Source organism: Mirounga leonina, unplaced genomic scaffold, assembly GCF_011800145.1.
Source record: "Mirounga leonina isolate KUSES-001 unplaced genomic scaffold, KU_Mleo_1.0 Mir_173, whole genome shotgun sequence".
NCBI classification, from domain to species: Eukaryota; Metazoa; Chordata; class Mammalia; order Carnivora; family Phocidae; genus Mirounga; species Mirounga leonina.
Window position 1 is genome coordinate 52,153,527 of NW_023270447.1, and position 24,788 is coordinate 52,178,314.

General features: G+C 59.5%; 1 protein-coding gene across 4 annotated transcripts in view; it reads right to left on the reverse strand.

The window, feature by feature from the left end:
* PODN (podocan) overlaps positions 1-24,342 on the reverse strand; it is a 79,269-nt gene extending 54,927 nt beyond the window's left edge. The window contains exons 1-12 of one of the 4 annotated variants that reach the window (XR_004681672.1): positions 24,201-24,342; positions 17,401-17,717; positions 16,028-16,121; positions 14,395-14,459; positions 12,696-12,805; positions 11,475-11,631; positions 11,054-11,169; positions 9,826-10,483; positions 6,640-6,788; positions 5,159-5,372; positions 3,417-3,491; positions 1,705-2,548 (exon numbers count right to left, since the gene is read on the reverse strand). Coding sequence is in view for 2 of the 4 variants with exons in the window: in XM_035018520.1 (XP_034874411.1) it covers positions 5,186-5,372; positions 6,640-6,788; positions 9,826-10,483; positions 11,054-11,169; positions 11,475-11,631; positions 12,696-12,805; positions 14,395-14,459; positions 16,028-16,121; positions 17,401-17,712 (1,848 nt within the window). In the remaining 2 variants the exon portion in view is untranslated. Of the gene's footprint in view, positions 1-1,704; positions 2,549-3,416; positions 3,495-5,158; positions 5,373-6,639; positions 6,789-9,825; positions 10,484-11,053; positions 11,170-11,474; positions 11,632-12,695; positions 12,806-14,394; positions 14,460-16,027; positions 16,122-17,400; positions 17,718-24,200 lie in introns of those variants that run through there. The other 3 variants (XR_004681671.1, XM_035018519.1, XM_035018520.1) reach the window with 3 other exon arrangements.
* Positions 24,343-24,788: the final 446 nt, after the last annotated feature.

Sequence of the window (24,788 nt, forward strand, 5' to 3'; positions counted from 1 at the left end):
TGTGTTTGCATATTCAGTGATAACTAAATAAAGGTATTTTGTTTTTTAAGTCTGTGGGCGTAGCGACCACACCCTGGCCAGCATTTCTTTATTGGGCTAATATAGGCTGTCTGCGATGCAGACTGGCCCGACTGGGCAGCCAATGTAGGGTCAGGCCTGTCCATGTAGCCAGAGGATAGACAGGTCTAGCTGGCCTGGCAGTGTGTGGACAGGCCTGTCTGAGCAGCCAGAGTGCAAACGAGCCTGTCCTGGGGACTGGAATGAAGCCAGGCCTGTCTGAGCTGTCATAGGTAGGAGGCAGAGTACGAATCAGCTTCCCCGGGGGCCTGTCTCCACAGCCAGTGTGGACAGACCACAGAGATCAGTCCCCACAAAAGAGACAAATTTCCTCAAATAGTCTGATCCCTTTAGTGAATGCTTTGCTTTCAGGAGCGGATGTGCCCAAAGACATTTCCAGACTCTCTCCCTCATTCTCCTCAGGCCCAGGGTGCCTCCAGAAAGCTCATAGGGGACACAGAAGAGCCCTGGCCACACGGCCTGTTCTGAATGGGCTCTGGGGAGAAGACGCAGCTCTAGGGTCTTGCACGGAGGAGCCCTGGAAGACACTAAAGCGGGGGGAGGGGATGGGCTTCCCAAAGTCACTCAGAGACTCAGGAGGGCACTTGCCCTCCCAGCCCCCACTCCTGAACTACTTCCTATCCTCCTCCCAGGGCCGCAGTCTGAGGAGTCCAAGAGGGGCCCTGATCCTAGGATCCCCGTTCCATTGCAGAGCCAGGGGCTGGAGGGTCTACCATGGGAACATCCTTCCTTCATTAAGGCCTAATCACCAAAGAGAGGTCAGAGGTCAAGCTATCAGTCATTCCCACAATCATGTGGACGGGCTAAAACATCCCTTCCTCGTGTCACATCTCTAAGGCCCTTTGAGCAGTGGAGCCTGGCCCACCCCAAGGCAGGAATCTGCTCTTTCCTGGGCTCGACAGGAGCATGCTTACACACCTCCAGGAGCAGAAGGACACTGCTTCCTGGGCGTCTCATCCACGGTGGGGCGGCTCTGCTCGCCAGAGTTTCTGCTTTGCTCTAAGCCGGGTGCTGCCCCTCCCAGTTCCAGCTCTGGCCCTGCTGGGGCTGGTGGGAGCACTAGACATGTCCGTCATTTCTTCCCTGGGCAGGCCTGCAAAGACCTGGGCCCCCAAGGGACTCTGCTCTAGCTCGGGCCTGCCTCCAGGCTCCTTCCCATCCCAGCCGTCCTGGGGACACCCCCATCAGTGATGCCCGCTCAGGGCGCAGGCGGTCCTCCGGGTAAGCCTGAGTAGCCCAAAGCCAGGAGGTCCTCTGCTCAGATGCTCAGCCTCTGGAAGTGCAGAGTGAGCTCACAAGCCCCGTGTGGTGGTCCTGGCCGGACCTGCTGACCCCCACCAAGCAGACGGGCCACACATGCCTCAGGCCTCCTTACCTGTGACTAAACCCCACACCCCTGGACCTCGGCCCGTGAGGTGACTTGTGGGCCCAACAACTAAACTCTGCGCCGACTCCTGCCGGTCTGGACAGGCCCTGAGGTGCTTGTGTCCTGCCCACCCCCAGCCGGGCGCCGGCCCAGCACCTGACAGGAAGCACACACAGACACGGCCACGGGCTGCCAGAAAGGGGTAATGCTTTTATATTAGTTTTTCTGTAACAAGAAAAATCAGCTTTGAGGTGTTTGGGTTTTTTTTTATCATTTTTTTCTTAAAAAGAATTCAAAGTCCAAAGGCACCCAGAACTCCCCCACAGGCCCGAAGAATAAAAAAGGTATGTCATCAGGGCAGCTGGGCCTTCCTCCTTGCTTAGCCCTGCCCCTCCACCTCACTCCTGCCCAAGGCCCCAGCCGCCCCGGGAGACTTTCCCTCTGGCCTCGGTGGGATTTCTGTCAAAGACGTGCCTGTGGCCGGCCGGGGCATGGCAGGGGGTGACCGCCCCAGCGGCTGGGGGCCAGGGCAGCAGTCCCAAAGGGGGGAACAGAAACATCAGCTTCTGTGAGTTCCAGAGGGTGGCGGGACCCTGGCCACAGAGAGCTCCAAGATAACTCTGTCTTCTCCAGTGGACGGATGGACAGACGGCTGAGCAGATGGCAAGCTGTTCTGGCCAGTTCTGGCTGGGGCAAGAGGTGTTGGTGGCAGGGGCCACAGAGGGCTGTCTGCATGTGACTTGTGTGTGTGTGTGGGGGGGGGTCCATGGTAAAGGGAGCAGGCACCCGTGGGAGCCAGGGCAGGGTCAGACCCTTCCCCGAGTCTGCATGAGTCAGGGGCATGATGGCGATGGAGGGGGGAGGGGAGCGGAACTGTCCGGTGGGCGCCGTGCAGCCCGCAGTGTGTGGACGTGTCGTGGTGCCTGCCCATGTGTGGCTGAGGGCGCTGCCGGAACGGGTGGGGATGGGAGACTGAGTGCTCAGCCCGTGTGGTGGCGGCAGGCGGCTGGTGGGGGCGGCACTGGGTGCGTCTGTGAGCATGGCAGACTGGGGCTCACAGGGCACGGGTACGTGCTGCAGAAAGGGGTCCGGCGGTCCGCTGTCCTGCAGAACATGTGGAAGAGTCAGGGGCAGACCTGCCAGCTTTGGGAAGGTGGGCTCGAGCTAGGAGGCCCCCCTGAGGGGACTCTGGGAGGGCTAGGCCACTGCAGGCGGGAGGGGGAGTTGCTCCTGGGGGCCCAGAGCCAGCAGGCCACCCACTGGGCAGTGTTCTCGCTGACTGGCCAGGCCTGGTATCGACTCTCCTCTGGCCACTCCCCAGGGCCCCTCCCAGGCAACCCCGCAACAGACCTGCCTGAGGCCAATGGCCTCCAGAGGGGACAGATTCTCCCCCACCCCAGGACTCCATAGCCCCCTCAGGAGGGCCAGAGCATCCTCATTGAACAGCTGGTCACCCCCCCTCCCTGATCCCCGGCTCTGCCTGAGGACAATTTCTAAACAGGAGGTCTCCACCTTCTCCCCTAGGGCCCCAGCAGCGGCGGAAGGGGACTCCCAAGCATGGCCTCTGGGCCTGTTCTCCAAGCTAGGATAACGACCCCATGCACATCCTTCTGTCAGCCCCACTTCCCTCTGTCATCCCCCCATGGGGTCCTCACCACCACCCTGCAGTCTCCTCTCTGACCCAAGCCCCTACTTCAAGTCAGTGTCCTAACAGTGGCCCAGGGGCCCCTTCCCATAGTCACAGCCTGACCCTGTGACCCTGCCAGCTCAGCTCATTCTGACCACAGCTCTCCTCCCGGCTACTCACCACACGGTGCCCACTCTCCAACGTCCCTCTCCAGAGGCCCTGCCCACCCCACTCTCCTGTCTACACCTCCTTCCCTTCCCAGACTGACCCCCGGGGTCCACGCTGCAGCCATTCGCTTGCCAGTACCCTCAACATCCTCGTTCCTTACCCTTCTGTCCCACACACCTGGCCAAAAACCCCGCCACGGATGGATCCAATGGCCCATCTTCTCCACACCCACCCCGGTCAGCCGAGCGCCTCCTGCTGCACAGAGAAAACAGAAGGCTGAAGGCATCGGGCTGATAGGACTGCGTGTCCAGCCACCAAGCCACTAAGCTGTGTGTGACTGCCGCCACTCGGTCCTCCGTCCCTCCTGCCAAAGCCGGTCCCTCCTACCGTCTCGACGGGGCTAGCTTCGCCCTGCTCTCCTCTGTCCCGTCTTTAACCCCCTCCTCCAGGCCAGCCCCTCCCCATCAGCGCTCCGACCGGCTCTGTTTCTGAACAGGGCAAGAGGTAATTGGAGCCCCGCCTGAACTCCACACCCCCGTCCCCCTGCCACCCTCTCATGTCCTCCCTTCACAGCCAAACTTCTTGAGAGAGGTGTGTACGCTCCGGGGGGTCTCTCCTTGCCAGCTCCTTTCTCCACCCCCACTGCCCTTGAGGCCACGCCCCCACAAGGTCACAGCTGAGCTCCTCGTGGACAAATCTGGGGGGTCCTTGCTAGGGCTCCCTCCACCTGCCTCTCAGCAGCACTAACACGGCTGCTCTCTCCACAAGGGCCTTGTGCATGGGGACACAGTGTGTAGTCGCATGCACGCGTCCTCCACGCGTGTGCAAGCACGTACCTGTTCTGCGCCTGCGGATGTTCCATGGAGCACGTGCATGTGTGTCTGTGCGCACTATGCGTTCTGCAAGTGTGTGCTCTGTGCGAGCGTATGCGTGTTTATTTTTTTTTTTAAGATTTTTAATTTTTTATTAGAGAGAGCGAGCACAAGCAGGGGGAGTGGCAGAGGGAGAGGGAGAAGCAGGCTCTGCACTGAGCAGGGAGCCCGATGCGGGACTCGATCCCAGGACCCCAGGATCATGACCCCAGCTGAAGGCAAACGCTTAGCCGTCTGAGCCAGCCAGGCGCCCCGAGTGTATGTGTGTCTAGACACACGTGTGAGCATGGGTACATGTGTGTGCACAATGTGCCCACGTGGGGTGTTTGTTTTGCACATGCACATAATCTCCCTCTGTCCTTGACTGCCTGGGGTTTTCCTACCTCCTTCCCTCCCTGCTTCCCTCCAGCCCCTTCTGCAGGCTCCCTTGCAGCTGGCCATGGCCTCACACTCTCTCCAAGCGAGCTCCCTGAGCCTCCTGTGGCCTCCGGACTATTTCTAGGCTGATGATGGCTGGACCCCCATCTCCAGCCTAGACCTCACTCTCCAGCCCCAGACCCGTATATGTGGCCCACCCCTGGGCAGCCGCCTGAGCACCGCCCCCCCCCGGCCTATCTAACTCAACATTCCTACCACCTCAACAAATCTGCTCCCCCACTACTATCATCCTCCCGGGATTCCAAGCTAGGTCTGGGGGCTTGTCTTCTCCCTCACCTCATGCCCAGCAGGGCGACTCTGGCCTCTGGAGTCTGCTTGTCCCTCCCCAACCCCCTTCAGGCCATCTGCTTGTGTGCATCCTCACTGGCTCCCCCATCACCTGCGGCCTGGCTCACAGCAGTAGCCTTCTCCTGGGCACCCATATCCATTCCCTGCTTCCACCGTCCCAGCCCCTGCGCGTGTCCCATTGGGGTGCTCCTCACCTTGGAGAGTCCCCAGCCTATGCCGGCCTCCCACAGGCTTGCCAGCCCCTCACCCAGGGCCCATCCTGGGGTCAGGGACAGGACGCTGGTGGGGAGAGGTCAGTGCGCCCCCACACAGACCACCTACCTATGTCACATCCGGTTCACCCTGTCACTATCGCCTCTCCTCATCCTCTTCATCCTCGTCCTCCTCGTCTTCCTCATCTTCTTCCTCTTCCAACTGGCCCCGGTCCTTGGAAACGTCAGCAAACTCAAAGTTGCCTTCTATGTCCAAGACCTGCAGGTGCTTCAGCCTCCGGAAGGCACTTTCCACCACGGAGCCCACAGCCAGCTTGTTAAACCTGTGCGGGCCGCCATGTGCGGTCAGTGCCAGAGGCCTGACCCTCAGAGTCCCCACCCCCACCCACCCTAGCAGGGAAAGAGGGAACAAGATCTCCAGGAAGAGGGCACAGTAAGCACAAAAGGGGTGCAGGGCTGGGGGGGGGCAGTGCTGAGAAGCAAGGTGCATCATGTAAGTCCCAGCTGTTCAGTGTGGCTATAGCTTGGAGCGGGGAGTGAGCCCAGACCCTGGGCCACTCATCTCCTACAGTGAGGGGCAGGCCCCCATCTGCAAATGCTCCAAGATTTGGGGGTGGCAGACGTGGGCGCCTCCTCTCTGCCTGGGATTACCTCCCTCTGGGATTAACCCCAAGGCCTGGGGCTCCAGGGTTGCCAGCCTAGAGTTGCCTGGTATGGCGTGGTACATAGGCAAGGCCATGGTCAAGCTGGGCCAGGGCGGCACTCGGGCTGAGGGGAGGCAGAGGCTGGGCTCTGATATCAGGCCCCTCAACTCTTTGTGCGTTAGTCCCCCACAGGAGCCAAGGCATAGGTCACACTCTACCCCAACCCAGCCACCAATCCCCTGCAGGTGCACATTCTGCCTTCTCGAATCTGCCCCTTCTCTCTGAGTCTGGGGGTTGGTTAGGTAGGATGTTGGGAAGAACCACCCTGACTCTGCTGTCCTGGGGAGTGGGCTCCCCCATTAAAATCATCCTAGGGGCGCCTGGGTGGCTCAGTCAGTTAAGCGCCAAACTCTTGATTTCGGCTCAGGTCAGGATCTCAGGGTCGTGAGATCGAGCCCCACCTCGGGCTCCATGCTGGACCATGCTTAAGATTCTCTCTCTGTCTCCCTCTGTCCCTCTCCCCTCTCCCTCTGTCTCTTTAAAAAAATAAAATAAAATAAAAAATTCATTCTAAACCCCACAGCTCAGTGAGGACCTGAACATCTGCCATCTGAGGCCCAGGCTCAATCCTGGCCAGCTGCGGGCACAGCAGTCACCTGCACTCTCTGGTACCCCTTCCCACCACAGTAACATCAATAACGCCCACACGCACAGCTTGTTAAAGTTTCTGAAGTCCTTTTACAAATCTATAAACCTCACCAGGCCCGGCCAGACTGTCCCCACCCTTGAGAGCTGATGAAACAGAGGCTGAGAGGGGTGTGGGATGTACCCAGGGTCACACAGCCAGTCAGTGAAGCCAGGCTTCGAACACTGATCTACCTGGGAGCTGTTCCCGGATGCCTCAGCGATCCTGCCAGAGCCAGGCTGACCCTGGGGGCCCTCCTACCTGAGAAAGATCCCTTTGAGGTTGGGTGTGGAGTCGAAGGCATTGGCGGGCACGGTGCTAATCTTGTTGTTCTGCAGGTACAGGTACTCGAGGGACTCGGGGAGCCCCTCGGGGATCTCTGTGAGTTGATTCCCAGCAATGTCCAGCAGCTGTATGAGTGACCAGGGGAGTCAAAGCACTTAATGTCTTGCAAAGATCCCACCCACCCCGTGGTCTATCTAAATCTTATGACAACCCTGTGAGGTGGGATCTAGAACTACCCCCATTTTCCAGGAGGTGAAACAGAGGCTCAGAGAGGTTAAGAGATCTGTCCAAGGCCACGCAGCCTGCATGAGGCTGGAACCCAAACCCTTGTTCTAACTATGTCCTGCCCAGCTCCTTCTGCCTTTCCACATGAATTCACAGCCAAGATATCTGGGTGGCACAGTCCCTCCTCCTTGGCACGCCTGTCCCCCACATCAGACTGAAGGCCCCAGAAGGGCAGAGGCCAGGGATCCTCCAGTCTTTGAATATCCCCACACTGGTCCCAGATGAGGGTGGGGGTGGGGGTCCATACGGGTGGGGCTGCTCATTCACGGACTTCAGAGGCCATGTGGGCAGAGGCTGGGAGCAAGGCTTCGAGGCCCACAGTGACCCTGGCATGGCAGCCAGCCCTAGGCTGGTCAGTCTCGGGGTCGGCACATGCCTAGAGTGCTGGCCGCAGGTGGCCAGGGAAATGGGGTGGTTTTCCCAGGGCGGAGCAAACATGCGGTGGCAGGAGACCTGGGCCCAGCGCCCTGCCTTCCCCCAGGCCATCAGCACATACTCGCTCCCACACACCTGGGCAGGTACAGGTGCTTCCATCCTCCCTGAGCTCCCTTCCTCACCCCGACAGGCTGAAGCTCAGGGTCAGGAAACTGGGGGCCATGAATCGAGATTCAAGATTCAAGGGGAAACAAGCTTTACACACCTTGGAGAGCCTCCCCGTCACCTCCCCTACCCAGCAGGAATCCCTGCTCCCCGCTGTGTTCCCGCCACGCAGCCCTGGCACCGCCTCATTCGTTCCAAACATCCTCAGTGCCCACGGGTGCCGGGGAAATGGAATCCACGGAGATGCTGCCTCTGCCATCGGAGGCTGCGGGCGGGGGTGGACCCAAAATCTGACGACAGCCGGTGGAACTGGGCTGTGTGGAGGGGACGCAGGGGAGGGGCCTGACCCAGCCTTGGGTCAGGGGAGCACAGCGACCGGCACAGGCGGGGGCTCTGAAGCAGGGGGAGCAGCTGCTTTAGAGAGATCCCACAGTGCGAGGAAGAACCCCCCACCAGACACCTCATCCCTGACTGAAGTCACCCAGGCCGCACCTGCCCATCACTGAGGGCTTCCTGAAGGAGGTGACACCTGGACTAAGTCCTAGGTATATCACAAGCTCTAGGAGGGTAGTGCCCCTCCATCTGTCTTACTCCCCGCCAGGTCCTCAGTTCTAGAGCAGCTGTGTCTGCACATGGCGGAGGCCCGGGACAGGCTGCGGAACGAAGGAGTGAGCAGGTGTTAGCAGGGTGCTGGGCTTCAGTGGCGGGGCCAGGAAGAATGACACCCAGTGTGCCTGGGAGACTAAGGAGCTTGGCTGGGAGCAGAAGCAGGCCAGCCCTGAAAACTGTGGCAAGGATTCTGCCTTGGGTTCTAAGAGCAATGGGGAGCCATGGGAGGGTTCTGAGCAGGACTGGAAGGTGAGCGTGTGTTTTTCAAGGTACCCACCAACTGCACATGGGATGTAGGAGTGGAGAGCTCCTACGGAGCTGGGGTCCAAGTGAGAAATGGGGGTGTCTTGGCTTGGAGTATGGGCAGTAGGGATGGAGAAAAGTGAGTTGAGAGGTGTGACAGTGGAAATGGCAGAGTTCAGTAAGAATGGGTGTTGGAGGGCAATGGCATGAAAAGGGGGTGTCAGGGGCAGCGTCCGGGCCTCCCGTGGGCACCCCCTCAGCGAGTTAGAAAATGGAGTAGGTGGAGCAGGTGTGGAGGAGAAGACGATGGGATCTGGGCTCCTGAGGACAATCCACGAGGGCCTGGCCCAGGCAGCTGGATCCCCGTGTCTGGCCCTCAGCAGGGCCATCTGGGTGAGGAGAGACCCCAGCTAGCTGTTCCTGCAGGGCCAGCTGCCTACCCCCAGCTCCCACCCCGATCCGCCCTCAGGGCTGAGCCCTGCCTGCCTGCCCCCTCCCACTCTGTGGGCTCGCCCCTGCACCCCCCTCAGATATGCTCATCATGACTGCTCTCCCAAAATACAGGTACTGTGAGCCTACCACACAGAGGTCCCCGGGGCCAGCAGTGACCACAACAGACTAAAATGCCTGCCCCTCATTCTAGCAGAAGGGCAGGCAACAAACAAGCAGACAGATGACCTAATGCCCAGAGGGATGAGGATTATGAAGAAAAACACAGCACAGGAGGGTGATAGCTGGTGAAGGAAGACCTCCCAAGCAGGTAACATTTGAGCAGAGCCCTGAGAGACAGGGAGGAGCAAGTTCGGGGGTGGGGGTGGGGGGTGGGGGGTGGGGGGTGGAGGGTGTACATTTGGGGAAGGGGTCCCCCCAACCCCCTGTAGTGCAGCAGAGTGGGGGCACTTCCTGACCTTGCAGCACCAAGGCCCTGCCTCCCAGATTTCTCTACTCAAGTTCCCTCTTGGTCCTCACTGAGTGGGGGCTTTCACTTACAGCCAGATACCCCAACTGACTCAGACTGCGGCCACAGCAGCCTTGCCCACTCAGCAGCCCCAGCATGCCTCAGGGAGCCTCCCCCAGCCCTCCGCACCGGGAGGTCAGCCTGCCTCCCAGACCTTGCGCCCTCCCGTTCCCCAAGCCCAGCCTTTCCCAGCCACCTGTTCCTGAGCCTTCAGATGGGTGAGCTTGACTCTCCAGTGCCCCCCGCACTGGCCCCACCGGCCCCTGGACCGTGGGCCTCCTACTGGCCATGAACCCCCTTATCCCCACAGCCCTCCTGCAGGTACTGAGCTCAGGCCGGCCATAGCAGCCGCTCGCGGCTGTGCCTGGCATGCCAGCCATACCGACTGCTTCCTGGTCTCGCCCCCACCCCACGGCCAGGCCCTCCCACCCACCCCTCAGCTGAGCCCACACGATGGGTGGGCGCGGGGCAGCCATGGCAGCCGCACCCCACCGGGCATGACCCAGCCCCTTTCCCCTCGCCCTTACCTGCAGATGGGCCAGGTCCGCCCAGGCCCGGGGGCCCAGGGCCCGGCTGCGCAGCCGGTTGCCGGTGAGGTAGAGCTCACGCAGCTGGGCCATGCCGGCCAGCGCCCCGCGTGCCAGGGCGGCCAGCTCGTTGCGCTTGACCTTCAGCACATGCACGTTGCGCGGCAGCCCGGGTGGCAAGGTGTGCAGCCGGTTACCGGACAGGTCCAGCGAGCGCAGCAGGCGCAGCTTGCGGAAGGCATCGCGGTGCACCTGCGGGCTGGTGATGCGGTTGTAGCTGAGGTTGAGCTCCTCCAGGAAGTAGGTGGTGGCGAAGTCGTCGCGGCCGATGCCGGTGATCTGGTTGTGCAGGATCATGAGCGTGCGCACGCGGCGGGGCAGGCCGCTGGGCACGCGCTCCAGCGCGTTGTTGTACAGGTGCACCGTGTGCAGCCGCTTAAGGCCCTGGAAGGCCCGAGGGTGGATGCCGCGCGCGTGCAGCTGGTTGCTGTGCAGCAGCAGGTACTCGAGGCTGCGGATGGGCGTCAGCACGTCTGCGTCCACGCTCCGGATGGCGTTCTTCTCCAGGTGCAGCAGCACCAGGCTGCGCGGCAGCCCCGCGGGGACCCGCGACAGGTTGTTGCTGGACAGATCGAGGTACTCCAGGCTGGAGAGCTTCCTGCGGGGGCGGGGGGGGGGGGGGCGGGATGAGGATGGTTGGCGGGGGCCCACGTGGTGCTTGTTGCCATCATTCCTCCCGAGGGAGACGGCAAGGGAATTGCGTCTAATTCATCCCAGCTCTGCCACTGGGTGACCCACGAGGGGACCTCAGTCCTCTCCCGCCTCTCCTTGGGTTGATGCAACGCTGTATTGGTGTAGGAAGAATCTAGTGTGGCTTCTGACACAAAGGAGCTTCTCTGAAGACCAGTTGTTTAAGGCCTTCGGTAGCCACCCTGGGCCTAAAAAGTGAAAATTCATTTGCCTTCAACAAATACACTCCAGTCTCAACTTTGTACAAGAAGCCAGCCTCTGAAGATGCCTCACCGGAACTTTGGCGGGCTTTATCTACACACTACTCGTTCTCGGGGACAGAAATGTCAGCAGAGGCACAGCTCCAAAGTTCCTTCCCCAGGAAGCTGGCCAGGGACAGGTGGGGGGTGGGGGGTGTGTGCGCGAGGCCCTGGCTGCTGGGCCGGGGGAGCAGCGTCCCGGGTCCCGGGCTCCCACAGGGGGCCCAGGCGGGGCTTACCAGAAGGTTTCGTTGTCCAAGCCCTCGTCAGTCAGGTAGTTGTTCTGCAGGTACAGCTCACGCAGGTTGCTCAGCTCACTGAAGGCACCTGGTGGGATCTTCTCCAGCTTGTTGTTCTAAGGGGTGGGATGGTCGGGAGGGGAGCATGAGGGACAGCCAAAGGGTGAGGGCAGGGCCTTGGAATGAGATGTGGAGAGGGGCCTGGGGAGCCGTGGGAGGAGGGCCAGGCCTGGAAAATTCTGCATGTGATATCGACAGCCAGGTACCTGGGCTTCTGCCTCGTTCCCTACAGTGGACACTGTGCCCTCTGGCCTGTGCCCAGGGCCCCACAGCCTCACCACTGGGCCTAAGTGGACCGGGGCTCTTCCCCCATTGCAGGTCCCTACTCTTTTGCTGCCCCTCCCCACGCTCTCCCTCCCACCTTGAGATGCAGCTTATAGAGGGCAGGCGGCAGGTGCTTGGGCACATGGCGCAGGAAGTTGCTGGACAGAATGAGGATCTCGACGTTGCTAGAGCCGTTGAACATGTTGTCCGGCAGCCCGGCATCCGCCAGCTTGTTGTTGTGCAGGTACACGGACCTGGGGAATGAGGCACAGGTCCTCACCCACCCGGGCCCCCTCCACCAGCTCACCTGATGAGCCTTCAGACCCTGCCCAGGTTGGGCCTGGGCCCAGGGTACCCTCTTCCCATTTGAAGAACCTCAGACCCCTCCCAATCCAGTCCCCCCTACACAGCCAAGGAGACCAAGGACCCCCCTGAGGCTGCCGCACACCGCAGCGGCAGAAACAGGATTCTGGATCCCTGCCTGGCAACTCCACGCAGCTGGCTCTGAGTTCTGTGGGACTTCCCGCAGATGGGGACTGTCCCTGCCACCTCTTTGTCTCAAGTGTCCAGTACAGGGCCCAGCTCAGAGGAGGTGACCTCTCATTCATTCAGCAAATATATAGTGAGTGTCCCTATGTGCCAGGACTATTCTAGACTCTGAAGAGATAAGCCGTGGACACAACCAACAAGACCCTGCCATCATGCCGCTAACATACTGGAGGGAGCAAAGACCAGAAATAAGAGAAACAGAAGATATTTAAACATGGAAGATATAACTCATTCTTGCTGTGTGACCTCTCTTGGGCCTCAGCCTTCTCATCGGTGGGATGGGACCACACAGTGACCCTGGCTCCTTCGGGGGATGGAGCCAATCAAGTGAGGTGACAGATTACAGGACAGAAGCAGCACCGGGGGTTGTCAGTACCCCCTAGCACCACCCTGCCCTGTTCACACCCCTCTGCTAGGAGGCCTCACTCCTTCCAAAGCAGCTCTCAGTGAGAGCCAGCTCTACCTGTTGGAAGATGCTTCCTTCCCCCATGGGCTGCGGAAGGAGGGAAAAACCCTCACCCAGCTCCCCACAATTCCGCAGACATCACTCTCTGATCTTGTCTCCTGGACAGATTCCTCTCAGCCTTCAGATCCTGCAGCCCAGGCACCCCCACCACAGCGCTGGGCCAGGGGCATCCTGCCAGCTGCCCAGCATGCCCCTCCTCCAGGGCCTGTCTGGGCTTTCTCCGCCTTGCTCAGGGCTGGGAGTGTCTGTCTCAGCTCCTCCCTCTTCCCCAGCCGGAGCCCAGGGCCCCATCTGACTTCTCACCTCAGGTTTGGCTTCTGGCCGAAAGTGAGCCCGTAGATCTTGGTGAGATAGTTGGCAGCGAAGTCCACACTGATCAGGGTATTTGGCAGGAACCGGGGTGCCAAGGTCAGCTAGAAAGGGAAGAGTTGGGGCAGAAAGACCAATGAAGGGCAGAGGCGGACTCTGGGTCCCCTCCAATTTGTCACCTGCTTGCAACCAGAGCCATCTTTCTCAACTGGAAACCCATCCCACTCCCCTGATAACGCAAAAACAGAACCTCCATGGCTCCCTCCAGCCCTGAACATGGAAAGCCCTCTAGGCCTGGAGAGTCCTCCTGGTCTCTCCCCTCATTGCTCCCCAGCACAGACTCTCTGTACAGCCACCATGAGGACCCACACTCCTCCAGACAACCCCCCCCCACCCCAGTATCTAGCCTTCATTCATTCAACAGTAGGCCCTGAGTCTGCAACATTGCAGGCCTGGTTCCAGGTGCTGGACATGCCCTGGGGAACAAAACAGAGAAGTGTCCCCATCCCCACCCCCTAAAGCTTGCATCTTAGTGGAGAAGACAAGGAACAAGGAACAAAAGTATCGGAGAGTGGTAACACGTTAGAACAGACTGAAGACAGAACAACTGGGTTGGGTGCGCAGGGAACAGGGGACACTTAAGGCATGAAGGCACCGCTAATGCCATCTGAGGGAAGAGCACCCATGGCGGCAGGGGCAGCGAGGGCAGGCCCCACGTGGGGGCTGCCACGTCCAGGGGCTGGAGTAGAGGGAGTAAGGGGGAACAGGAGTTGTGAGGCCCACACACAGGCCCTCCAACCACAGGCCACGGGGAGAAGTGTGGCTTTCATTCCGGGTGGAAAGTGAAGCCTTGGGAGTGTTTGAGCTGGGGAAGGGGGGATGAAGGGGCTGGTGGACCAGGGCCAGAGGGGAGCCGAGGGCTCACAGTGGGACTGGGTGTGGGTGAGCAATGCACCCTGGATTTGTGGCTCAGACTCAGATTTTTTTTTTTTAAGATTTTATTTATTTATTTGAGAGAGACAATGAGATAGAGAGAGCATGAGAGGGGATAGGGTCAGAGGGAGAAGCAGACTCCCCGCTGAGCAGGGAGCCCAACGCGGGACTCGATCCCAGGACTCCAGGATCATGACCTGAGCCGAAGGCAGTCGCTTAACCAACTGAGCCACCCAGGTGCCCCTCAGACTCAGATTTGAGTCTTGAGTGGGAGGAGTAGAAAGGGCTGGGGACGGCCATTGCATATGGCCAGGATGCAGATGGGTGCTAAAGCCCGGGGAGGGGATGGGTCTCCTCGAGAGAGCTCAGAGAGAAGGGGCCAAGACAGAGCCCTGGGACACACCAACTGTTTTGAAGTCGAGTGCCTTTGTGCCTCTTCTCCTGCCGTCTCTTCAGCAGTGCCTCCCCCTTAGGGCCCCTGGCCAAAATCCTGTTACCCTTCATGGCCCTGCTCAAATGACACCTCCTCCAAGAAGCGCTCCAAGTACCCCCTCGCTAGTGGGGATGAGCTGTCACCCCCTACACTTCCGTAAGGCCTGGGCCTCTGTTTTCATTATCTGGCCACTCTGATGCCCTGCATTAAAGTGTGGGGTCCTACCAGGACCATGTCTGAGCAGCAAGGGGGACCCAGCGGCCACCCTCGAAAAGGCCCTAGTGAAAGTTCCCTGAGCTCAGCCCCAGACACCAGGGGGCCCCTTACCTTGTTATTGGCCAAGTACAGGTAATTGAGGTTGGTCAGATGTTCAAAAGCCTCCTCCGGGAGCCCTTCAAAGGACAGGCATCGGTCAGAGCCCTGGATGAAGGAGATGCTACAGGGGAGCACGCCACCACCAACCCCTGCAATGCCCACCCCACTGGCCAGGACGGGGGAGGGCCCCCCTTGAGACAGGCTGGGTTCCGATCCCTTCCCAACCAGTCCCTGCAGGCCTGCCCAGCCCTCTCTTCTTTCCCCTTGCTCACAGGGGCCCCGGCTGAGAGGAGCAGGCGGAAAGGGCTCAGAAATGACCAGTCCTTCACCTGCTCGGGGCCACCCTGGCAGGAATGGGTCTTCATCAGGTCAAGCCACAGGGCGGAGGACCCAGCCCCACCCTTCCCCACCAGGAAGGAGTGCTCCCCTCAGGTGTCAGAGACCCTCCTGACACCCAGCCGCAGGGCAGGGTGGGGCAGGGGCCCCTGCACCTCCCCACCACCTGGCCCAGCCCTGTCCCAAGCTGGCAGATGTGATGTCAGGACTTGGCTGTCGCTGGGAGGCCAGCCAAACTGGCCCTTCTCCAGTCCTTAGGCCAGCCTCTGACACTCAGTTCCGGGCTCCCAGCCCCTGGAGATGCTGGGACTCAGCCAAGTATCTAAGGAGAGGGAACAGTTACATAAACTGCGCGGCGTCCCTCCGGGGACGGCCCTGCTGTCGCTGAGTAGAGTGACGGCCACCGAGAGCGTTCAGCACCATGAAGGATGCTGCTGTGTTAACTGCTAGGAGCAACGAAGTAGTTATAGTAGTTACCCTATTAGCTACCCTATAAGCTCAGCTATGAATTAAAAAACACAAAGAAAAAAAAAGCCTAGATTGGACTATGGGGAGGGTTGTTCAACTGTATAAACTTCTCAAAACTCATCAAACTGTACTTTCACGTTGGGTAAACATTACAGTATATAAGTTAGACCTCAATAAAGTGGTTTTTTAAAAAGTGGAAAGAAGGCCCCTGGGTGGCTCAGTTGGTTGAGCAACTGCCTTCGGCTCAGGTCATGATCCCGGAGTCCCTGGATCGAGTCCCACATTGGGCTCCCTGCTCGGCAGGGAGTCTGCTTGTCCCTCTGACCCTCCCCCCTCTCATGTGCTCTCTCTCATTCCCTCTCACACAAATAAATGAATAAAATCTTTAAAAAAAAAAAAAAGTGGAAAGAAATATACCAAAACATCAATACTGATGAACTCTGCGTGGCAGAATTATGAGTGGGTTTTTTCTTTTCCATTTCATTTTTTACATTTCCAAATTTTCTATTATAATCATAAATTATTTTCCTATCAGAAAAAAAATAACCTTTTACAAATCGAGGATTCTACAGCTCTTTGATTCTAAAGGCCTTCTGTGAATCTACCTACGAGCTCTGACAAAGGCCCTGGGAATCAAAGCTTCTTTGATTCTCAGGCACACCCGGGAGCGGGGGGGGGGGGTGCCTCTCAGGCAACCTCGGGGAGCCCCTTGCCCATGGGGCCTTGCTGCCAGCCCAGCCCTGCTGTTTTCCATATCCCAGGATCTGCGGGGTGGAGCTCTTCCCATGGGCACCAGTGCCCCACCTGGTGTCCCCGGCCCGGGCTATGGGGCATCCCTCACCTCGGGAAGTCAGGCGATTGTTCTGGAGGTTCAGAGTTTCCAGCCGATGCAACCTGGAGAGCTCCCCGGGGTAGATCTTCTCCAGCTGGTTGTTCTGGGGGTTGGGGGACAGGGGTGGTGAGGAGGCCTCACTAGAGGCCCAGGGCTCCTGCCTCAGTAGAGACTCACCCCCACCCCAGTCCCAGGAGCCAGTCCCTCGGTTGGGCACCTCCGTTGGGGTTCACCCCCATGCAGACAGACCTGGGGCTGGGCCAGACCTGGGCCTGAGCATGGGAGGCCCAGCAGTGACCACAACAGACATGCAGGTCTCACCTTCTAGGAGCCCATACATGGGCATCTAGAGACAGTTCAAACTTGGAGTGCATCTCCCCTCCGGACCTGCTCCTTTCATGTTCCTACTTGGTGACAGGCATCCCAGCCCGTTCTCCCCATCCCAAGCCAGAAAAGACTTTGGGTTCCCTTTCTTGATGGGGAAAAACCTGTGGTCCTCACTCCTTTTGGAATGCTTTACCACCTCCTCCAGAAGCCTTCCTGAATTGGATTGGGGCCTGGATTAGGAGCTGCTCTGGGCCCCGCTGCACTAGTCCTCTGTCTCCATCTGTTACCTTTACCTGTTTAGATCCCTGTCTCCCCACCAGACTGTCCAAGCCCTCCCTCCGTGCCCAGCACCTGACCCGGCACCAGAGGGGTAGAGCAGGTACCCAGGAGACATTTTATGAATAAATGAGTGAATGAACCAACAGCGAGTGTTGCTTTAACTTGTCCCTTTCCCTCACAGGCTACCCTGGCCTTGGACTCCCATCACCATCAACCTGGACCCATCATCTTGGGTGACCGTGGGCCGGTCCCTTTCCTTCACTGGGCTTGACCTCTGGGAATGGGTACAACAGCCCCCCCGCTCCCCCAGGGCTCCTGGGCCACACGAAACTGGTCATGGGTGCACCAGCACTCCCAGAGTCCCCTGTCTGGAACACTGTGTCCCACTTCTCAAAACCTAGCCTATAGCCCAGCCGGAGAGAGCACTCTATCCGGGTCTAATTTCTCTTATCTTCCTGGCCTGAAATGGCGTCTGGGGCATCCTGTCCATTCAGAGGGTCGGCTGCCAGGCAGATCCGTGTCCATTTCTCACAGAGTCTGACTCTGGGGGGTCTCAGCCCAGACTCCCCCAAGCAAAACAAAGCAGTTGTAACAGCACGGTACTCTGCGACCAGGGTGTCAGAGCAGGGACTGCCCTAGCACCCTGTGTCTGGCGTTGGGGAGCCACAAGTTCTGGGGGTTCTGGACGAGCCGGGGGCTGTGGGCAGGGGGATCGGGGACAGGAGCCGCGAGTGTAGGGGGCAGCGCCGTGACCGTTGTTGTGATGCCCGCGTCACCTGCAGGGACAGGTGGTTGGTGTGCTCAGGCAGGTCCCCCGGGAACTCGCGCAGGTCAATGCCACCGCAGTCCACAACGCCCTCCTGGGAGCAGGCACAGTCTCGGGGGCAGTTGATGGTGACGGGGCCAGGCCCTGGCTCCTCGGGTCTCAGCACCAACACCGGCCCCTCCTCCACAAATTCATTCTCGGCAGGGCTCAGGCTGTGGGTGCCACTTCGGCCAAACCCCGGAGACCTCGCTGTGCCCACCAGTCCCAGCCGCAGCTGCGGTGGCAGCAACAAGATGAGCAGCAGTACCCTGCTCCGGGCCATGGTACCTGCGGGTACAGCAGACACAGGGCGAGGGCCCACAGAAGTCAGGACGGGGCCCTCCTGGGGTCCTGGGCACGCATCTGATCCGCTGACTGCCACCCCTCCCTTCCCCACCCGCCTCCCCGTCATCAGGCCTGCCCTCCGGAGGCAAGGCAGCAACCCTTACCCGGCCTGGCCCCAAGGAACCTGTACCCCCCACTTCACAGACGGGGAAGCTGAGGCCCGGGATGAACTGTGACTTGCAGGGCTTGGCTGGGACTTTGCGGAGCTCTTGCTGCCCTGGCACAGGCGGGACGGGAGGCTCTGCGCCTCCTCCAGAGCCACAGGGCCACGGCGGGCCAGCATCAGCAGGATGCATCCCGGCTCTTCAGCCTGCCACTCTAGGATGTTCCGGACTTGACCCCGTCTCTCTTCCAATACCCCCACCCCAGGTATACAGGTCTACCTAGTAGATCCTCTCTCCAGGCCTTTGCACATGCTGTTCCTTCTGCCCGGAACACCCTCCCCCTCTCTTGTGCAGTCAGCAACTTCTCCAAGAACCAAGGTCAGCGTTGAGCTGCCCCAGGGCTCTCCTTTACTGTGCTCCCTAGGGCGGGGCGTGAGTTGGGTTGGGCTGTGAATACCGGAAGGTGTCCTTCTCCCACAGAGGGCCGTGAGCCACCCTCAGGGTCTGGGTGGAGGCCCAGCACAGGGCCGGCACAGAGCAGGCCTCAGGTGAATGGACCTTCCCAGTTCCTTCTTCCTGATGCTTACACCCTCACCCGGGCCTGCTGTGCTCACATGACTGGGGCTACCTGCAAGAGACCACTCCCCAGCATGGCCCTCTAGGGTAGCAGGGGTGGGGGACTGGGGATGGCCTCAGGCCATGAGGAAGATGCAGGGGTCCCATCTTCTAGGAGCGCAGGGGCCTAGCTTGGCTCCAGGGGGCTGGGCCTTGGAGTTCTCCTTACAGAAACTCACTTAGCAAACATCTCCGGGGAATGCTAAGTTGTGACAGGCCACAGCCCAGGCGCACTGACTCTAGAGTCCCACAGACCCCAGTTTGAGTCCCCTTCCAGCACTGCGCGGCCCTGACCTCCCTGAGCCAATTTTCCCATCCTACAACGCAGACGATACATCTAAAACCACAGCGTCTGCGAGGAGTCGGCACGTGGCCCCTCCTAGGGGATGGGCTGTGGCCGTCACTGCTACAGCAATTACGAGTGCAGGCATATGGCAAGCGCTTGGCCCTGGGGGCGGGGGGCACGCCTCAGTCTGAGGCCCTCACCCTGGCACTAGATTGGGGGCCACAGCCCACACAGCCACTGGAGAGGTCTGAGATGCTGGGCCTGGAGAACCTGGGAGCTGGCCACCGCAGCCGACGTCTGGTTAGGAAGGCAGGCGGGGGAGCCAGACCGGGGCTGCAGTCAGCTCTGGCTCTCAGTTTTGTCACCCACTAAACCTCGTCTTCCTCACCTGTCCATAGAGGTTACCAGAGCTGCCCTCGTGGCGAGACCATGAGAGTCAGAGAGAGGCACATACTGCACACCGTAAGTGCTCAATACACGTTAGCTCTTCCTACCACTAATATCCGTGGGCATTGCCCACTCCAGAGCCCCCTGCTTCCTCCCCTTCTCTTGTCCAAATCCTGCTTGTGTTTGCAGCCCAGCCCCAGGCCCACCGCCCCCCAGATTTGCAGACTCCAGCCTTTTGCATGAATTCCAGCTGCCCTGTGGCAATTGCGACGTTTCAGACACTGCTTTGTCCCACTCGCTGGCTCAGCCAGCTCTCCAAGGTGAGGTCCCGTCTGCCCTCAGCCCTGTGCCAGCACAGGGGACACAAGCGAGGTGGCAGATTTCCCTGCCCCCAGTCTGAGGGGGCAGCAGAGCCCAGTACAATAACTCCTGCCCAGACTGGGTGAGCCCTCTGAGGCCCCAGAGGAAGGTGTGAGGACGGAGAAGAGGGGCAGCATGCAGGCTTCTTAGAAGTCCAATGCGCTATCCATTGCGCCACAGAGCCAGGCTTGCAGGCTTCTTAGAATCCATGTAGGTCTAGGAGACCTAAGCAGGCTCCGGCCCCAGCCCCTGGCCAGGCAGAAAACCAGGGAGCCTAGCACACACACAGCTCCTAGGCCCCAGGGATCAGTTGGCAGCAGCGAGTAACTTGCGGCAGCCTGGCCCTAGGCCCACCCTACCACACCCCTGCTGCCCCATCCCCTGACCAAATGGGCCATTAATCCTCAACCCGTCTACAGTCCATCACTCCCATGCACATTATAACCCTCCTCCCGCCACCCCCGACTGGCTCAACAACCTGCAGCCCCTGGAGCCACCAGCATTAGACCAGAGTCCCCCTCCCTCCCTGCCTGTGTGATCCCAGACCAGGGCTCTGGGAAGGGGAGTGTGGGCATAGGCCCAAACCCCAAATCAATCAGGGCAGGAGGCCAGGGAGAAAGATCCGTCCCACATATCTTTTTTTTTTTTTTAAAGATTTTATTTATTTATTTGAGAGAGAGAATGAGAGAGAGAGAGCAGGAGAGGAGGGAGGGTCAGAGGGAGAAGCAGACTCCCTGCAGAGCAGGGAGCCCGATGCGGGACTCGATCCTGGGGCTCCAGGATCATGACCTGAGCCGAAGGCAGTTGCTTAACCAACTGAGCCACCCAGGCGCCCCCCTTCCCACGTATCTTGTGCACTCACTGGACCAGCTAGTTTTCCTCCCTCCCCTTTAATTTTTCCTAAGATCTATACACTGTATCTGTAGAAATACTTCATTTATATTAACATTAGGAACCATATTGAAAATGCTATCACCGTCACTTTATAGATGAGGGAGCTAGCAATGGGACTGGCCAATGTGACACAGCTGTTAAGTGGTGAAGCTGAGTCCAGCCTGGGGCGCTTCCCTGGGCCAAGCACAGCTGGACACTAAGGACCCAGGCAGACCCCACTCAAGTTTGGCTCTTGCCCTTAAGAAGCTCACACCTGCCCTGTCCAATGTGGTGGCCACATGCGGCTACTGAGCACTTAAAACGGGGCTAGTCTAAATTGAGAGGTGCCTTAAGTGTAAAATGTAGTGTACATGGATTCCAAAGACTAGTACAAAAAAGGATGTAAAATAACTCATTATTAATATTAATGCTCTCATATTTATTTTTATATTCAGTTGACTTAAATAAATTACTAAAATTAACTTTACCTGTTTCATTGTACTTTTTGAGTGTGGCTTCACATTACATGGTGGCTTGCACTTATGGCTCACGTTCTACTCCTACCGGGCAGTACCAGCGTGGACGCTAGCTGTGCTCTGAGTATTATAATCCCAGTGTCATCGAGGTGCGATGGAGGGAAGCTAGAGTGCGTAGGGGCCAGAGGAGAGCTGATCATGCCTGGGGGTCAAGAAGGCTTCTCTGAAGAAGCGAAGCCTTATCTAGCCATGAAGGACGAATATCGGGCAAAAGGGAAAAGCTGACATAAGCAAGGAGGTCAGCAGGCGCAAGAGAGCCCATTTGTGACCTCTACAAAGCTCGCTAGAGTGTCTGCTGGGTGTTGGGGACTGGGAGGGATGCAGGTGGGCAGTCCAGGCCAAGAAGGGATTGGAAGCCAGGTTAGGGAGAGTGGTCCTTATCTTACGATCTTAGGAAAGATGAGGAGCCACTGCAGAGCCGGAGTGTGGCATAGGTGGGTTTATGGATGGACCAGTGCGGAGCTCTCCGAGGCTGTGCAATGGTACAGGAGAGGGGTAGTTGGCCTGGTCTGGGCAAAGAGAGGTGCTGGGATGGAGAGGAGGAGCTGGATTCACAGGAGAGGCAGGAAGAACAGACCAGGCTTGGAAGCTCCCATCTCCTCCTCTGGACCTTGGGATCCTGGGCAGTCTCAGCTCCACCACCTGGTTTTCTGTGTGACCTTGGCCATGTCATGGCCCATCTGAGTCTCAATTTGTTGTTGTTCTTCTTCTAACAATGTTGAGCAAGATTAGCCCCTAAAGCCCCTTCTGTGTGCTCAGCCACGCTGGGAGCTGTGTGTGGAAGAACAGAGGAGAGCAGGCCCCTGGTCTCTATACATCCCGAGTGAGGAGCCCCCTGGTGAGGAACAACTCACACACTGGGACAGCAAATGGCCAGTGAGAGGAGCAGCTCAGCCTGCAGTGAGCTCTTTCTCAGGGCGAGCGCTTTAGCCACAGGAGGACATGGTTCCACTCCTGACTGCTGTGTGAGTCTGGACAAGTCACTTCACCGCCCGAGCCTCTGTTTACTAGTCTGGGCAGTCCTCATGAGGACTGAAATGGAATGACATATCCATCTGATGTGGGCATCAAGCAAGTGCGACACACACGGGGTTACTGTTACTGAGGAAGTCCCTGGGACCTGCTGCCTCTCACCCCACCTGCCACCCCTGGGGAACCAAACCTCAAGGCCCAGAAGGGCTTAAGTGGGGGATTAAGGCAAGACTAGAAGGAAAAGGAAGGGAGACCCAAATCAGGACACAGATCCTCAGCCCCTAGCAGCACCTTCCTTCTCCACTCAAATACCGTAAAAAATCACCAATCACCCACTGTGTGCTGGGCCCCAGACAGCTGCATCTTACCATCTCTAATAGAAATCCCCAAACTAAAGGATAGTCTTCCTACTCTGCAGATAGGAAACTCAAGCACAAAGGGGCTCCCATTGCTGCCCATCCCCAGCAAACTGCTACTCAAATGTCCCTGCTCTGGGTAGCTGCTGCTCTCCCCTGACTGGGTTAGGAGGTTCTTTAGCGCCCCCACAGCACCCCTGGTCCACTGCATCCCGCAAGATTTGGCAAAGCCTTTCCTGACTCCCCAGGCATGGAGCAGGTGCTCAGGAAATGTTTGCTGAATGAAGAAATGAAATTGTGAAAGGCAGAAAAGATTTGCAACGTTATCTGGTCTGACCCTCTCAGTTTACAGATCAGTATGTTGAAGTTAAGACCAGGACTGGAATTTGCATCTTCTGACTCCTGCCCAGAGCCTTGAACTGCTCTTGAAGGCTGAGTAGGAGCTCTCCAGGGGGACAAAGGGGAGGAAAAGTACTTCAGACAGAGGGAAAGGCATGAGCAAAGGCACAGTGTGAGGATGGGGGAAGAGGGAGGTGCCTTTAAAGAAAGGTAAACAGGATGAGGCAGGGGAGGAGCTTAGGGCTGGAGGTCCAAGCCTCCAAGGGTGTCAGCCACTATGCTAAGGTGCTGGTGATAGGGAGCCATCAAGGGTACCAGGCAGGTCATGGTCAGAGGTCTTATGTATGACTGTACAGGCCTAAAGATGCCACCATCAGTCACCCATCCCCTAAGATTCAGATAGAAAGAACAAAGTATGTTGCCACGAGATTGCGTGAAAACAGTCACGTGAATCTAAGATTTCTTAACTTGCACTCCAGGCTCCAGCAGACTGGGCCGTGGGCCCTAAAAGGGGACATGAGCACCCAGGGTCTCTCGCGGCTCACAGCAGTGGTGCGTCTTGGAGCCGCTAGCCCACTGCGGCACTTTTCCGCGCCGGCCCAAAGTGCAAGGGCAGCCACTCAGCTGGCCGGGGGCCTCGACGGATCCGGGATGCGCTCCAAGTGCCAGGCGCGCATCCCTCTGTGCCTTGGGGCCCAGGGACTGTCAGAGCCGCTCGCACCCCCTTGCGGCGCCCGCTCCTCTCCTTAAGTTCCGGCTGCAGCGGCCTCGCACCCGGAGACCCAGTGGCTGCCCTGCCCGGAGCCCGCCACCGCCGCCTGCCCTTCCACCTGGCGGCTCCTCAGGGATTCTAAAGCCCCCGCCCCCGCCCGGCGGTTCAAGCACCAACAACCTGGGACCTCCGCCGCTTCAGAGGGAGGGCGCCGACCTCGCTTCTCGCGCTCCGCGCCCCCCCTTCCTCAGTCCAGCTGTCCCCGCGGCAGACAGACGGACACCAGGTGCCAGCTGAGAGCTCTGGCTCGCCGAGTGCGCGGCGCGGGGCTGGGGAGCCAAGCCGCGAGCGGGTCCGAGCGGGGGTCGCGCGGGCTCCGCCACACCTGTCCGCGCTTCCCGGAAGCACACCTCGGCCCCGCTCTAGGACTCAGTTTCTCTGTCTGTAACCAGGTTGAAGGGTGAACTAGCCGGGGTGAGCTGACGTAGAAAGACGCGCGTCTCTAAGTCCAGGGGTCCACGCCCCTCCCCAGTTCCACCTGGCCCCACATTCCCGGTCGCCCGCCCACGTCCTTCCACTTCCCCCTCCCATCCGCCCTCAGATTCTTTCCAGATGTGCGCAGCGGGGGGGGGGGGGGGGAGGCGCGACCAGCCTCTGGCCGGCGAGGAGAAAAGGCCCCTGCCGGGGTCGCGATCGCGGAGGGGGTCGCACGCCCAAGGTGGAGCTCTCGACTGCGCACTCGGTACACCGCTCCCACCGAGGGGGCGAGTGCGGCGGCCCGGCCCGGGGTAGCTGCGGGAGCCGTCCGGACCCGGCGGGGACGTCCGAGTCCGCCGCCCAGGCTCGGCCCCGGCCCTTGGCCCACCCGGCTGCCCGCGCCGGGTACCTGCTGCGCCCCTGCGCCGCGCCGCGCCCCGCCGGCCGTCCGCGCTGTCCCGAGTCTCCGCTGCGCTCCGCGGGCGCGGGCTCCTTCCATTCAAGTCGAGCCGTGAGCTCCGCGACGCAAGTTTTGTTGTGGGTTTTCTCCTCCCCGCCTCTCTCCCGCCCCCCCTCCACACCGCGTGCATCTGCTGGACGCCGGCCTCCTCCGGACACAGGCGTAGGGTCCCCACAGACGCGGGGGAGGGGAGAGGGCCTGCCCCCTCCCCGCGTGGATTTGGCCAGGCCCCCCTTCCCGGGGAGGCAGAGCCCCCGCACCGACCCCTCTCCCCCTCTCCGCCCCGGCGGGGCCACCGTACCACGCCCCCCCACCCCCACCAAGAGGCTGGGAAGGCGGGGTGTCTAGCCCGCAACGCTTCCTAGTTCCCGCCTTCCGCAGGGGAACTGGACCCCCTTTAGGCCCCAGCACCTGAGAGGAGGGCAGGGGAGAGGGCCCCTTCACCCAAGTGCCTCTGAGCCCAGTTTCTTCCTCATGACTGAGGATTCTGCAACCGCTCCAGGCACGAGTACCTTTCCGTTCACTCTCCCACCCTGG